This window comes from Platichthys flesus, chromosome 14 (assembly GCF_949316205.1).
Source record: "Platichthys flesus chromosome 14, fPlaFle2.1, whole genome shotgun sequence".
In the NCBI taxonomy this organism is placed as follows: Eukaryota; Metazoa; Chordata; class Actinopteri; order Pleuronectiformes; family Pleuronectidae; genus Platichthys; species Platichthys flesus.
In genome coordinates, this window is record NC_084958.1 from 5,712,072 (window position 1) to 5,728,003 (window position 15,932).

A 15,932-nucleotide genomic window follows, 5' to 3' on the forward strand; every position below is an offset into this window, starting at 1 on the left:
CGGGCTGGATGCTATTTGTCGCCATCATGTGGTGAAATTACTGCACGATCACATGTTGCATTTAGGAAGTGCAGACTGCCCGCTGACGATATGTGCGAGTGTCTCTATTAAAACACATTGTACACTGACGGTCACAGACACCTGGACACTGGCCTCCGCGGTATAAACACGAGTTCTACATGTAGTTATCGCAGTGGCTGATTAGCCTGAGCAGTGGAGCAGGGCTGCTTTAGCACCCGGTCAAGATGGACACCGCAGAGGAAGGTAGCTAATGTTGAAGCCTGATTGCCCTACTTGTTAGCGTTAGCCGCTCCTACTAACACGGTACCTTGTGAACTAATAACCAACTGTGATGACGTGCAGTAACTAATTCAACATTTGATTAAACTGACGACTGTTAACCGGAATTATGGAACCCGTTAGCTAATTAGCGATAGCGTTTTTGCTAACTAGCATTCGCTTGCTTGCTAAGTAGCATTAGCTGGTGTCTGTTAGCTATCAGCTTTTTTAAATAACATTAGCAACGTTAGGTTCCTGTTCTGCCTTTATTAAAACTGATAGGTAGTTACATATAGGTAGACACTGAAATAGATCAGTCAAATTGAAGCCAGTTACAGACATGTTAAATAACATAGTTAAAAGTTAGCGTCGGATAAATGTGAAGCAACCCGTTATCATAACGTTACGTACACACTGCTAACCAGCTAGCGCCCAGCTGTCTCTGTTGACAAAGTTACGAGTTTAACAAAGACATAACGTTGTAAATGAATCCAGCTTGTTCAGCATGTACTCAACTTTAATTAATCAATCGTAACTCTCGGGTTGTAACGTTAGATGACAGCCGCACGATACACAGTGCTGCTGTTTAAACTATAAGAAAAAAAATCTCCATTGTCATGTCGTGTTCAGGTATCTCAAAGTGGGATATTGTTGTTATCCATTTCTGTGTCAGTCAGCTCAGAGCACTGTGTGTATCCAAACTGACATTATGTCGTTGCATCCTGGGCTAATTATAGCTGTTTTATTTTGGTCCTCCAGTGACATAGGTAATCCAAGGATTACGGTTTGTCCCACAGTCAGTGCCCTGCCCTCTTCTACTCCATGCTAACTGGGGTGTTTTACGTATAACACCACAGTTAGCATAATGTTTCAGGTGTGGAAAATTGAATAGATAAATTATTTTAAGATAATTTTGCAAATTTATCAGAAATCGAAAACAGAAATCTCTAAGTATGCTGACCCTTTGTTGCTGCACTGACAGTTGTGGTCAAGTCCATCCTCTGCTTCAGTTATTCATCGTTTTGATCGAGGTCTGAAGAGACCGGTCATAGATCAGAAAGACATTGACATGGCTGTTTTTGATATGTTTTTATACTTTTCTTTTTTAATTAAAATGTTCATTCAAAATGCAGGTGAAAAGGGAATGGTTCTGAATATTTTCTGATGCCACTGTGTATCATATAAATTAGTTTTTCTAAGTTATTGTACTTTGTGCCTACTGTACAGCTGACATCTGTCGGGTCTGTCGGTCAGAGGGGAGCCATGAAAAGCCGCTCTTCCACCCCTGTGTTTGCACTGGCAGCATCAAGTTCATCCATCAGGAATGGTAGGTTCAGTTTCTTAGACTATAGATGTTTTCATGAACCTTTCTTGTCTCTCCATGTATCATATGGGTTAAAGTTAGGATGGTACCTGTCTACTCTATCAATTAGTTTGCTCTTACACATTAATTGGTTGGAATACATTTTTTAAATGAATGCTAACATACATTTAAAAAAATGTATGTAAAAACAAATTCTCTGGGGAAGAAAACAGCACGGATAAAAGTAAAGAGATTATAGTTTAGGGAATTAACACACAATATTAAGTGAGACATAAATTGAAATGTAACATATTTTTGGGCGAGGGAAAACTCAATCATTGGAACGCTGCGCAATTTTGCTACAGGGCCACAGAGGGAGTTTCTCTGACAAAAAGGGAAAACTAACTTGCTGTCTTTTTGTTTTCACAGCCTACTGCAGTGGTTAAAACACAGCAGAAAAGAATACTGTGAATTATGTAAACACAGGTTTGCATTTACACCAAGTAAGTTGTTTGTTGTTCAATACATCAATTAAGCATTTATTCGTCACAAGCTCCTTTTAAGGTTCCTAATTCTGTCTTTTCTTCAGTCTACTCTCCAGACATGCCATCTCGCTTGCCTGTCCAGGATATCTTTTCAGGTCTGGTCACCAGTATCGGAACAGCCATAAGATACTGGTTCCACTACACACTAGTGGCCTTTGCCTGGCTAGGCGTTGTGCCTCTCACAGCATGTAAGTCCCATCATCTCATTGTAAAAACAGAACAAAAGGAGATTTCATCAGCAGTTTTCCTATTGTAACCACATATTGTATGCGCGCCCTAACTTCTGTTAAACCTTTTCCTAAACAAAAGTGAAGAAGCTAAGTTTTAGCAGTCCATTTAAAAAAACAAACTTTAAGGTTGAGCTTGTTATAACAAACACACTTAAATAACCATTCAACCCCAGCCTACAGCAGCAAATTGATTCAAATGTTTTAAGCCACTTATTATCACTTTTACTCAAGTGGAACTAAGCTTTCATTGTTCTTATTGGCAAAGAATATTGCTCGTTAAGCTTTTTGACAGTTGAGGCCTGCAGTGATGAGAAACATTCGAGAGGCGAGGACAGTCAGTAGCTCAACTGGAAAACAGTCTGAATGTGACTTTTAAACTAACTGTTAACTTGACTTCCAATCATAAGTCTCCTATGATCCGTTGTGATCATATCTCACTTACCAGCTCTATATCCAAATAAGAGCTGGATATAGTGCTCTTATTTTGATATGGTAAAAGCTCTACTTTAATTACTATATATATATATATATCTGCATTGACATAATTTAATATCAATGCAGCATGACGTCGAGTAACATTCAGAAGAATATCCTGAAATCAGAGTGTGGTTTTTAGATCCTCGCAATGTTGATATTGTAATAACCCTCTCATATGTTTGCTTTCCTTACAGGTCGCATTTACAAGTGTCTATTTACTGGCTCTGTGAGCTCACTCCTCACCCTCCCATTAGATATGCTTTCTACGTAAGTTTGAATCACTCTCTTTTTGGGGGGTTTTGCTGCCCCGGTCCTACACTGTCTTGCTCCTATATGTTCCCAATATCTTGTACACTGAAGCCATATAAATAATTCCTTGAAGAATCCACCCATGTCTTCTTTTCTTTCCCTTCGTTCTGTTCCTCGATCAAAGTTATGTCTGAAAATGTAGTAAAGTTTAATTAATCCATGATGCACCATCTCCTACTTCAGACAAAACCTGCTTGCAGACTGTCTCCAGGGTTGTTTTGTGGTCACTTGCACGCTGTGCGCCTTCATCAGCCTGGTGTGGCTCAGAGAGCAGATTGTCCATGGTGGCCCCCCTCAGTGGTTGGAGCAGAATCCACTGCCTTTGGTTCCCAACCAGCCCAACGGCCCTGCACCTAATGAGGTGAGCTCAGTTTATGCTGAAGACTTTTTCCAGCTGACCAGGGATCAATTATATTTCACACTTTTTTTTTAACACTGGTGTACTAAGATGGAGAAAAGGTTGTATCTAAACATTTATTGAGTTTATTTGTATTAATGGCATTCATTTTTTATTTGATTGATGTTTCTGTATTTCATTCCTAAATTAGACTATTTTATTGACACACACATGCAGTTTGATTGAATCCTTAGGACAGATAAATACGGTTAACAATAGCAACAAATGAAAAGCCGATTGCTGATGTTTTTTTGGCTCATCCCCAACTGTCAATTCATCATTGGTAATTGCCACATCCAAAACGAAGTATGGTTTTAATAGCAAATAAGGACTCAAATAGGACCTCATGTCACTGGTGCAGCCTCCGTTGTAGGAGTACAGGAAACAGTAACGTCTCTTTATGATTCTGCAGGTGCCAGGTGGTAACGCTGCAGTCAACGCCCAGGCTGCAGCTGACGCTGCAGCAGCCCAGCACCCTGCAGACCCTGCCGAAGACGGTCTGGCTCCTGGCAACCCACATGAAGTCGGCAACCAGGGAAATGATGCTGAACCTGATGAAGACGATGATGGGGAGGAGGACGAAGATGAGGAGGAGGATGAGGAAGGAAGAGAAGAAGATGCTGCTGATGCCAATAATGGAGGACAAGGTCAGTGTGAGAATAAAAGCGCAGAACTGGGATATACTTTGAAATGGTGATTGATTTTTCAATTGGTTTTTATCTCCGTCTTCAGTAATGTATAGACATTTTCCTACAGGCATAGTAATGAAACTATGTCTGCGGGTTTGCCCATAGAACTGTTGAACCCCTGTTTGAATAACATCAACATAAAAGTGGTAAAAACTAAAGAATAAACACCTGTCCAGCCTTTTGTGAGCTGTTTTTATTCCTCTAAAAATGGAATGTGTTAACCTAAACCTTAGCAAGGAAACACAACCTAACCATGGTAATGGAGCTACAGGGGAATACTACAGGGGGATACATGCTATACATCCCCCTGTACAGCAGAAAGTTTACACATCTTCTGCTGCAAACTACAAACACACCTCTTCTGACTCTACCTTGAATAACATTTTAAACTAACAATTTAGTAGCACTAAAACTGCACTTACTTATAGCACTTTGTAGTTTTGCTTTTTTGAAGAAATTGTTATTTCTTGATTCTTGTTCTGGTTTTTGTACCATCATGGTTGAATGCACTTATTGTAAGTCGCTTTAGATAAAAGCGTGAGCTAAATGTAATATACTGTTCATACCTGTTTCTGTTTCTTCTTATTCTCCTTTGCAGAAGATTTGAACTGGAACGCTCTGGAGTGGGACCGCGCAGCAGAGGAGCTGACCTGGGAGAGGGTGGGAATACGTTTTTTATGAATTCCCTGTTCAAATTAGGTTTTTGATGTTGGTATGTCATGATGCTAAAAAGGCAAAGTCAACGGAGGCTTGACATGAAGTGTCCATCTTACTGTAGTTTGGTTAAGGAACACCTTCTTGGATATTTCAGTGGTTTGTTGTTGATGACTTGATGTAGGATAAGTAAAGTACATGTCTTCTTCAATATTAATAGCAGCAGCTTGTTTACTAAGACCAGTCGTATTAATTGGGTAATGGGCTGTATTTATTTAACGCTTTTCAAGTCTTGATGACCACTCTACTGTATTGCCATTCACACAAACATTCAGAGAGTGCATCTATGAGCAGTGCTTTTTCTGGGAGGTACAATTCGGGGCCCAGTGTCTTGCTCATAGACACATCGGGATGCAGAGGGGGAAGACTGGGACCGAACCACGGAGGAAGACGTTCCGCTCTACCCAATCAGTCACAGCTGATAGGCAGCTCTGGCTGAGGGGTGACGCAGTCGTGATCCTACCAGAAGGTCGGCATTTCGATCCCAGTCCTCCACATTTGCATGCCGATGGGGAAGATGCTAAACGAATTGCCCCTCATAGAAAAAAAACTGGGAAACTGGCAAACTGTAATGTAAAGTGCTTTGAGTGCTCATTAAGCCTAGAAAAGCTCTATATGAATACAAACCAGTTTTCAGCCGCCGATTACCATGTTCAATTATTTGCAATCATAAGTGATAATTGACACTGATTTCTTTATGTCCCAGATGCTGGGACTGGATGGCTCCTTGGTTTTCCTGGTAAGTGCGCACACCTTTTAATTTGTATTCTGTAATATTTCAACATTAATGTGGCCATGGTGACTGTTAATGGTCATGCAGACTTTGGGCTTCTGTAAACGACTTTCATCATGGTAATGTAAGCCTCCTAAAGGTTTAAAAGTAAACATGTTTTAATACATAAATACCTTCAATCATTTGGCTCTGACAAGGTAAAGACAGAAAGTAGCTGCTGGGAATGGTCTTTTTTATCAACTATGGGGATCTATGCTGTACCCCAGATCAAACTAAATCAAAACGCTCCACAAACCCGACAATCTGAATATACAGACTCTTCCTGAAAGAAGGTGCAAGTCAGGAAACTGCTGGTCCTCCTGTGCTCACTGCAATTCAGTGCTGTCTGAGGAGGAAATCTTTTTGCTGCTGAGATTTATTCATATAAAAGAGACATTCATATCAAACCTGGACCAATCTACTGGAGATGTATCTATTGGCGAGAATGATCCCACCTGTGTAAATAAGTTGCAACCCAATAAGTCTTCTCTTATAATATTGTTGGCAACTGCCAATTCGATCAAAATGTCCACTCTCTTACACTAAAAACGGTATGTCAGCCTGTTAAAAGTCAGTTGTGCGGAAAATCCTTGTTTTTTGACTTTTCACTACAGGGGCCTCAAGTTCTAAGAATGGAAAACCTAATAACAACTGGAACCTATATTGATATAATACAAATATAATCTTCATTGTAGCTGTAGCTAGAAATGCTGTAACATTGACAGAGCAATCTGTTTTTGTGTGTTTTTCTCTAGGAGCATGTCTTCTGGGTGGTGTCTCTCAATACACTCTTCATCCTTGTCTTCGGTAAGTTCAACCTGTAGTGTAGTGATGCACACACAGTCATTTTTTGATGTGTGATCTGTGTATTACCCTTATTCAAGCATTTTATTTTCAGTGTAGCTCCGTGATGGAAAGACATTCACTATAATCTGCAGTTCTACCTTAACCTCTGGGTTTTCCCCCTTTAGCATTTTGTCCATATCACATCGGCCATTTCTCTGTGGTTGGATTGGGCTTTGAGGACTATGTGAGTGCATAGCAATCTCTGAGAGGAAACTTGAACAGTTTGAATTATTAACTTATATTTGGGTTTGCCAATCACTGATCCAATTTCTTTGATATCATATCTGGTTTCAGATTAAAGCTTCTCACTTTGACGGCCTCGTCACCACCATCCTGGGTTACATCCTCCTAGCAGGAGCTCTCATGGTTTGTCATGTATCCTCTTCACTGATCAAATTACCTCATGGGTATGAGATATTGCAGTTGTGTTTCTGCTGACTGACATTGTATCAGTCATTTATGTTTGTGTTTTTGTTTTCAATTCCACATAGTTATTTATAATTTCTCTAATTTATTTCCCAGAAAAGGGCCACCACTTGAGTCTTAATAGAAATGTTGTCTAGTCATGCGGTAACATAACAGGTCAAGCCAGTGGTCAACTTTGAACTTTTTTTGAAACCTTTAGACTAGATATTATGTTTTATTTTATCTCGCGTTGTGTGTCAGTCCTTAACTGTTCCCCGTTTAGGTACTAGCTTCATTAGTAAGATTCCAGCGGTCCAGGCGACTCCTGGGTGTCTGCTACATTGTTGTCAAGGTAAATTAAGATGTCTCCAAACCACAAGAAGTAAAACTAAGAATACAGAGAGTAAGTTTGAAAACAGACACTAAATTGGATTTGTATTGTCACAGGTGTCCCTGCTGGTTGTCATGGAAATAGGCTTGTTCCCACTGATTTGTGGCTGGTGGCTCGACATTTGCTCACTGGTAAGACAATTACTCAGAGTACACTGATTCTGTTTCAGTCACATACTGACCACTTAATGACTAACAAAACAGACCGAATGCAGTTGATGAAGAACATTGGTCAATATTCTATTTGGAAAACCAAGTTCTATTCATTTGACCAAATTATAAAAAGAGATTCTCATCAGTTCTTCTCATTATTTTGAAAAACACAGACCATGCACCCTGTCTCTTTGTTGATTGCAGGAAATGTTTGACGCCACCTTGAAAGACAGGGAGCAGAGTTTCGACTCGGCTCCTGGTACGACGATGTTCCTCCACTGGCTGGTCGGCATGGTCTACGTCTTCTACTTTGCCTCTTTCATCCTTTTGCTTAGAGAGGTAACATGGATAAATTCAGCAAGTCACAATAAGACACTGTGAATTCACGAACAATTTATAATATTCTAAATGACTAACCTGCATACGCGTTTGTGAACAGGTTCTTCGGCCAGGTGTGCTGTGGTTCCTGAGGAACCTGAACGATCCAGACTTTAACCCAGTCCAAGAGATGATCCACCTACCCATCTACAGACATCTGCGGAGGTTTATTCTGTCTGTGGTCAGTTGCACATCCCCCTCATCTCTTTTCCGCCAAACTAACCTTCAGTGGCATAACAACAACATCAGATTTCTCAAACAATCAATCAATTCAATCACATTTTACTTGTGTAGCCCATATTCACAAATCACAGTTTGTCTAATGGGGCTTAACAGATTGCAAAAAATTCTGCCCTTGACCCTCATCACACTACACAGCCTTTCCTTCTACATTGGCTGGGGTGAACTGCCTCCACATATGAGATAGTGAACGTGGCATTTTTCTGTAGAATAAGATGAGAAAAAAGCTTGTAAAAAACACTAATGCAATACCAGAGATATAAATAGCTAGCCAAACAATTGGAATAGTCTGTAAATATTTTGCAATTGATGGATAAATGAATAGAAATAGGCTAGATGAACAGATGAACAATCCTCAATCAGCATGCTTATGTATTTTCCCCAGTAATATCATCGAAACTTACCTGACTAGTCCTGCACACTCCAGCAGGGCTATTGAGGCCTGCTGGAGTGATGCTGGGAATTATCTGTGCATGTGATGGAAGAATGCACAGTGGAGGGTTGAAATTCAACGTGCAGCGTGTGCTGCATTCCATGTATCTATTTTTTTTTTTTTAATTCCCGAGCTTAACTTCCCATGGAAATTTCTGTCCCATTGCAACCCTAATAGGAATACTCTGTGCCTAACCAAAACATCTGTGTGTGTTTCCAGGTGGTGTTTGGTTCCATAGTTTTGCTGATGCTTTGGCTCCCCATTAGAATCATTAAACTGTTCTTCCCAACCTTCCTTCCTTACAACGTCATGCTTTACAGGTACACATGACATCACACAAAATTAAGATCCTAGAAGGTTAAATCTGTTTTAGCAACAAAAAGAAAACAGAGCCATTTCCAACATATTTGACAGTGTATTATAAACCGAATGTGACTTGTGTCAAGCTGTGGTTTGTGTTGTCCCTGCAGTGATGCTCCAGTGAGCGAGCTATCGTTGGAGCTGCTCTTGCTTCAGGTTGTTCTACCGGCCCTGTTGGAGCAGGGTCACACTCGCCAGTGGCTCAAGCGGCTTGTTCACGCCTGGACGTTCACAGCTGGATACATGCTGTAAGCGCGACACAAAAACAATCTCACACGCTGCAAGTTTACATGTTAAATGGTAGAATGGCTTAAAATTTTAAATATAACTTGTTGCTTTTCTAGATGATCTTTATCATATTTGGTAAAAAAAAGTATCAGTGTTTGTGAATGCCAATTGGCCTCAAGTCATAGTTTTCTCTTCATGTGCTACGACTTAAAGTAAACGTGAAGTGACTTTACAACAAAGTAAATCCTCAAGTTTCTCCCCACAGTGACCTTCACTCCTACCTGCTCGGAGATCATGAAGATGAGGACAACCAACCACTCAACAATCCTCCCGGTCGCCATAACAACAACCGAATCCCAGGCCTAGGGGAGGGGCTTCACGCTGCCCATCAGGCTATACTGCAGCAGGGCGGTCCTGTGGGTTTCCAGCCGTACCACCGGCCTGTCCAATTTCCCCTCAAGGTGACTGATGCCAGGACAGTTCTTCTGGCATATTGCCACTGATGAAACTTGACTTAACAGTTCTGATACAAATTAATTTTATTATTTTCTGTTTGTTTGCCTGTTCAGATCATTCTATTGGTCGTCTTCATGTGTGTGACGCTGTTACTGGCTAGTCTGCTCTGCCTGACGCTGCCAGGTAAGTTGTAACCACATGCAGTCCTTTTCTGCATTTTACTGTTGCTCCCTTCTGCTCTGCGCTGTCATTCTTCTCACCTCTAATTCTTACCTGTCCTCCTCCTCTTCTCCCAGTGTGTGTGGGTCGCTGGCTGATGTCTTTCTGGATGGGCAGTGCCATGGTTCATGAGCTGTACACAGCAGCCAGTGGGCTCTACGTCTGCTGGCTGGCCATCCGAGCCGCCACCGTGCTGCTGTCCTGGATGCCACAGGGGCGAAGCATCATCATGCTCAAAGTCCACGAGTGGACGCTCATGGTAATGTGACTAGTCTTACCAGGAAATGGCATAAATGAAACTCTTACTGAGGCAAACTTTTGTGTTTCAATGTGCTATCTTGTTTATTACAGATTCTAAAGACCATCGTGGTGGCTGTGCTGTTAGCTGGAGTGATACCTCTGCTGTTGGGTCTGCTGTTTGAGCTGGTCGTTGTGGCTCCTCTCAGAGTCCCACTGGACCAGACACCACTCTTCTATCCCTGGCAGGTAGGACCATGGAGTTTGAGATTGAGATATTGAAACCTCGGTCAAAGATTATGTTCACTGTCTATTTTGCTGTGAATTGCAGGCGGTACGCAGACACAACAGGCCTGACCCCAACTCTGTGGAAGAGCAGTGCGGCTCACACATGCGCAGGCAGTGTGGCCACTTTAACCTGATAACATAGAAATTAATAACAAGACGTTCCGCTATGCACACACTGCACTCATGCATCCAGTGTGGCCTTGGTGTGAGGCCTCAGTTATGCTCCCTTGCTGACACAGACAGCTGCATTCTCCAAAGACGTGTAGTAGTTCATATCAAACTACTTTCTAGACCACTTGTGTTCTACTCAGAGAAGTACATAAGCAGTCAGTGTCCTTGTAGACCTGTGTATTTGCAGATGTGAAAAGTAAAACACTAGTTTACCAAATGACAAATTATCTTCTCTGTGTTTTGTCATTAGTGCTGGGTATCAGACCCCACTACTTGACATCCAATATCAAGCATGTATTACACCATTTTATTTTTCTTTATGATGCTGATTGCGTTTAGACTTTTAACACATACAAATTTAATTCTGTCCTTCAAAATACAAAATATATTGTAGCAAAATCGGTTTGTTACATTTATTCTCATTCTCAAGGTCACACAAACAGGTTTTCATGATGCTAATACAGAACAGATGCAGAATTGTTGAGAAAAAGCTCATTGTGTTGTGGTTGTTTATCGGTTGACCTTTGTGTGGCAGGACTGGGCGCTTGGCGTGCTTCATGCTAAAATCATCGCTGCCATTACACTGATGGGTCCTCAGTGGTGGCTGAAAACTGTCATCGAACAGGTCAGTCTCTCATCTGTCCGGCTTCATATGATATGCAAATATAATCAAGAGGCATAAGATGTTTTGAAATATGGCTTTATATAAGTACAGTGGAACATATTGTCCATTTTATGAAAAAGTTCACCTTAACATTTTTCAAAGTGTATTGTAATTTTAAGAAAAAGAACTGAGGTAGTGTTGGAATAGTGAAGTAAAAGTATTGGTATCTTCCCTCTTGCTGCTGTAGGTGTATGCTAACGGTATCAGAAACATCGACCTCCATTTCATCCTGCGACGACTGGCTGCTCCGGTCATCTGTATCCTGCTGGTGTCTCTCTCTGTGCCCTACATCATCTCTCAAGGCATTACACCACTGCTTGGTAAGTCTTTCTGGACGGTTATTCGTCTGACCTTCACAAGTAGCAAGTTTGAAGGTAGTGGATGAACAGGGCAGATTCATCTCCTCCGTTTTCCCTCACTTCTCCAGTTTTTCTTAAACGCCTGGCCTCCTGGTATGAAGTCCGTAGAAACTGCTGAGCCTCTCACTCTGAGATTTACGTTCATACGTGCTCCTCCTCCGGAGAAATACAAAGCATCTGCTCAGTCCAGTGCATGTCTGAGAGCAGCTCAAGACGCCCTTATTTTACTGTTTTACATGTGCTTTTGACGCTGAAGTGGAGGAACACTTGCATTTAAACAGCCAGTCAATTGAGTGTCCCAAGCCCTTTAAGGAAATGAGGATTTTAGTCATAGTGTGAACCAACATCAACATCTTATCATTGAAAAGTGATCATCCTTCTGTCTCCTTTCCATCCCAGTTTGTCAGTTCCCACAGACATGGAATCACAGACGTGCACTTTTTTCTCTTTCCCTACTTGCTGCTCCAGGTGTTCAGCCAGTGATGCAGACGCTGGTGGAGAGGAGGATCTATCCGTTCCTGCTCATGGTGGTCATACTCTTGGCCATTCTCTCCTTCCAGATACGACAGTTCAAACGCTTATACGAACACATCAAAAACGACAAGTCAGTACACCACCAAAATGTCTTTCAGCATGAACTTCGACTTGGGTCAAACAAACTATGTTTTTATTTTACTACAGTTCATCTTGATAACTTTCTGTCAGTCACACATCTGGGATATATGTGATTTACTTTTGAATAAAACAAAATAACATACACAAAAAGGCCATGTTGTTGCTACAATGACCGAGAACCTAGAGCTAGAAGCTCCTCAAACATTCTGTTTTGTGACTGAGAATGAGACTCAAAGAGTAAAGCTAACCCAACTGAAAGGTAAAATTGAGTGCTGTGAATGTGAATCCTTAAGTTAATTCTTAACAGCGATCTTTCCCATCTCTCTTACAGATATCTAGTCGGGCAGAGACTTGTAAACTATGAACGTAAGACAGGCAGGAGCACATCCAGCGCTGCCCTCAGCAGCTCCTTGTAGAGCTGACTCTGCTACGGGATCAATGGCGCTGACTCGCTCTGTCCAGCACTGTGGTGAAACTTGACTGTGTACTTCAAACACGACCCTCTTAACGTATGACTGAGCTCTAGTTCCAACTATCAGTACTGCCACAGCAGGTCGGGAGACAAAGACCTTCAACAGTTTCAACGTAATTTTGTGAACAAGTATGTTAACCCAACCTGTGAAGACTGTTGGCATGAGGGAAACTCTGCAGAACCACGACCGTGTTAATCCTGTCTAATGTGTTTGTTTTCATGTTCAACGCAGCTGTCATTTTAAGTGGTAAAGGTTTGCGAAGTCGGGTCAGTTAAACAAAGCTTTTACTGCAGATTGTGGTTCCCTTTGTTTTTTTTTAATGAAATATTGTTTAGGTCACACTGTGTCTCTGAAAAGGACATTTTCAGGGTTGCGAAGGAGGGTCTGCTCCTGTTGTTTTTATCAGATGGCACCCTTCACCAGATTGAGGTAGTCAGTGATAAGGAGGGAAAAACATCATGTAGCAATGTGATTGTATTATTTTTTTTTCATTGATTGATTTTCATTGATTTTTTGTGTTTAGTTGCTGGAGGGAACTGTAAGCCTTAGAGGATTCATTTCAACTGAAGGTGTAGAAAAAGACCGAGACACACTCTGGACACAGCCCGGGACATTTTTCTGTTCCCCGATATACTCTCCTGTGAATTGTTAACAGTCCTGGTTGTGTAAGACCTTCCTGAGCTTTTATTTGGGTACAAAACAAGTGAAATCCAGCGACAATAGAGGAGTTTATGAACCTGAAAAAGATCCAATGTTGGAGTGCAGCACATAAAAGGTGTCAAAGAACATTTAAACATTAAAAGTGGCCTTTCAGAATCTCAGTTGGTTCTTGAGTAACACCTTTAGTTTCACCCTGATTGCTTTATATACATATTTATTCTCAAAGATTTAAAAAGTAATTGTGAGCTGACTGTCAATCGGCTGTTCAGACTCTGACATCCCTGTGTCCTGTTGCGAGACAACAGCTGAAACCAACTCTAAATGACTAAACACTGAGTCAAGTCATACAAATGCAGGTTTCCCCATTAGGAGATCAGTCGGTGGATGTGGCCACTGTTTACCTTTGACATGACATACCTTTTATCATCTCAGGTTTTAGTTTGTCTTTTTTTAAATTGAATTTCCCTCGATGTCCACTGTTGAGGTTAATCAGTCAGGTTGTGACAGCAGTTGTCTAAATGTTTGGCCTTTGTAGTGGGATTGTTTCTGGAGGAAGCTTCAGCTGCTCTCTTAAAGTTCACACTTGATCATCATTGAATAAAAATGGGAATCTTCTCTCTCCACATCTTAGAACCAGGAGATAGTTAGCTCACCATAGCATAGCTTGGCATAAAAACTGGAAACACAACAAGACAAACTGTACACAATGTCACTTTGCAGTATGACAAGGGAGTCTGCTCTTCATCTGGCCTCAAGACACAAGTGTTCTCATTTAGCAAGAGAATAGACATACACTGTATATGATTAAGTATTTGGTATAATGTATGTCAAATCTATGACAAATCCATGACAATTGAATTGAAGAATTTTTAAATCAGATGTTTGAAGGACCAGTCATAGTATCGGAAACAAGCTCCTGCCATTCTTTCATGGGGAGCTGTTATCTTTAAATTTTTTTAATTTAATTTTTGACGAGAGTCAAGCAGAGATTAAGATGTTTTTGTTGTCATGCAAATGTGTTAATGGGCTGCACTTTATTACACTGTTAGAAATAATCTCAGTCTGTGTGTAAGTGGGTCAACACAGCAGGTTTTGTGTGTTCTTCACTGAGGTGTCACTGTTTCACTGTGGTGACCCTGCACAACATGTTTCACATCAAAGGCGAATTTGAGTTTAGCGTCTATTGTTGACACTGTATCTGTCTTAGTGTTTTCACTTGGAGTTTGGGAAATATAAATTGCTTTTCTATTGATAGGGATTGTGAATTACTTTAACTTTAGTGCTGACGGCTAGAGTATAGCTGTGTGAAATGCTCACATTATATATGATGCTATAAAATGACCTTTAAGTATCTTGTTGAACTGAGCTGGACACTTATCATTTTGGTCTTGGAATTTCAATTTTTAGAATCAAATGATTTCTATTTTTATATGTGCAAAAAAGCAGTGGCATGTACTGTAACACAAACGTATAAACTTAAAGGTCGCTGTTGGTTCACTAACATGAAACAATAATAAATCACTGTATTGAGTTCTTGAGTGCAGTTTCATATTTACAGTGTGGACTTTATGCTCTTCAAACATGTTGCCCATGTTTGTTTTTTTTAAACATAGTTGTAGGACATGTCTTCACTTTCAGATATGAATGCTGCCGCATTTGGAGCCAGAGTGTGTGCTGAGGTCCTGGCAATACATGAGAAAAAATGATTTTACTTTTCAATTTTGTCCATGTCCCATTACGACCAACACTGCAGCCAGACACCAGGGTGCAATTGACTTGCTTTGGCTTCACTTAAGGGGAGCGATCATGTCTTCCATCCTCATAAAAAGTTTCACAGTTCCCTATATTCCTTTTGTGACGCCCCCTAAGGTGCTTTAGGTGTAATAGCGAGACGGTGAATAGTCAAGAAACAAATCTTTCTACCGATGTATTTGATATATTTCCTTATAAATGACTGGATGAAATGACTACACCACAATTAAATAAAGACACTTACTTTGAGCTGTTCAGACATCCTGTTCTGTGGTGACTGTCATTTATCAAGAGGTATGTCACTTGCTTTACCTCATAATGTGGCCTTTCATTGGAAACCCACAAGCGTGTGAGTTCGTTTCAGTTATCTATAAAATAAAATGAAGGCCGATCAGTTTTTTTTCTTTCTACATGAGACGAAACAGATTTATTGTAAGTTTTTTTTCTTTCATTCATCTAATTAAACAGGCACAGAGGAATCACTGAACAAACACCATCTGCTCTGAGTAATTGGCATCAACTATTCTCTATTCCATATTTAATCCAACAGAGGTGATGCCTTATTTTGGGAAAAAATGTTTGAACGATACTAGTAATGAGGTAATAAGTAATGACACTTTAATGGGAACAAATATTGGGACCCTCAGCAAAACATTTTGAGGCAATCATACCAAGTATCAACAAGCTTACTCTTCTGGCGCAAATTGCTCAATTTCTTCCAGACGTATGTTTTGGTTATTTATGTTTTGGAGCAGACAAAACTATCTGATGCCTCGATAATTTTCTGAGTTCACTGTGCCCTGCACTGTATCACATGACTGAGGGGACGGTGATCTTCTCTTCCAGACCTTCTTTTTCTCTCGGAACACAGAGTTTATTTTTTTAAGACC

The 15,932-nt window shown here is 40.7% G+C and overlaps 1 protein-coding gene across 1 annotated transcript; it reads left to right on the forward strand.

Moving 5' to 3' along the window:
* The first annotated feature begins 36 nt into the window (after positions 1 to 36).
* Positions 37 to 14,821, forward strand: LOC133968244 (E3 ubiquitin-protein ligase MARCHF6-like). Its single transcript, XM_062404177.1, has 26 exons — positions 37 to 264; positions 1,507 to 1,606; positions 2,012 to 2,085; positions 2,172 to 2,315; positions 3,029 to 3,101; positions 3,327 to 3,504; positions 3,953 to 4,187; positions 4,828 to 4,889; positions 5,650 to 5,682; positions 6,471 to 6,522; positions 6,687 to 6,745; positions 6,856 to 6,936; positions 7,250 to 7,318; positions 7,414 to 7,488; positions 7,714 to 7,848; positions 7,949 to 8,068; positions 8,780 to 8,880; positions 9,031 to 9,168; positions 9,414 to 9,609; positions 9,718 to 9,787; positions 9,901 to 10,082; positions 10,175 to 10,309; positions 11,055 to 11,144; positions 11,371 to 11,503; positions 12,011 to 12,146; positions 12,489 to 14,821. The coding sequence occupies exons 1-26, from the start codon at positions 246 to 248 to the stop codon at positions 12,571 to 12,573; spliced, it is 2,775 nt and encodes a 924-aa protein (XP_062260161.1). The 5' UTR covers positions 37 to 245; the 3' UTR covers positions 12,574 to 14,821.
* The last annotated feature ends 1,111 nt before the right edge of the window (positions 14,822 to 15,932 follow it).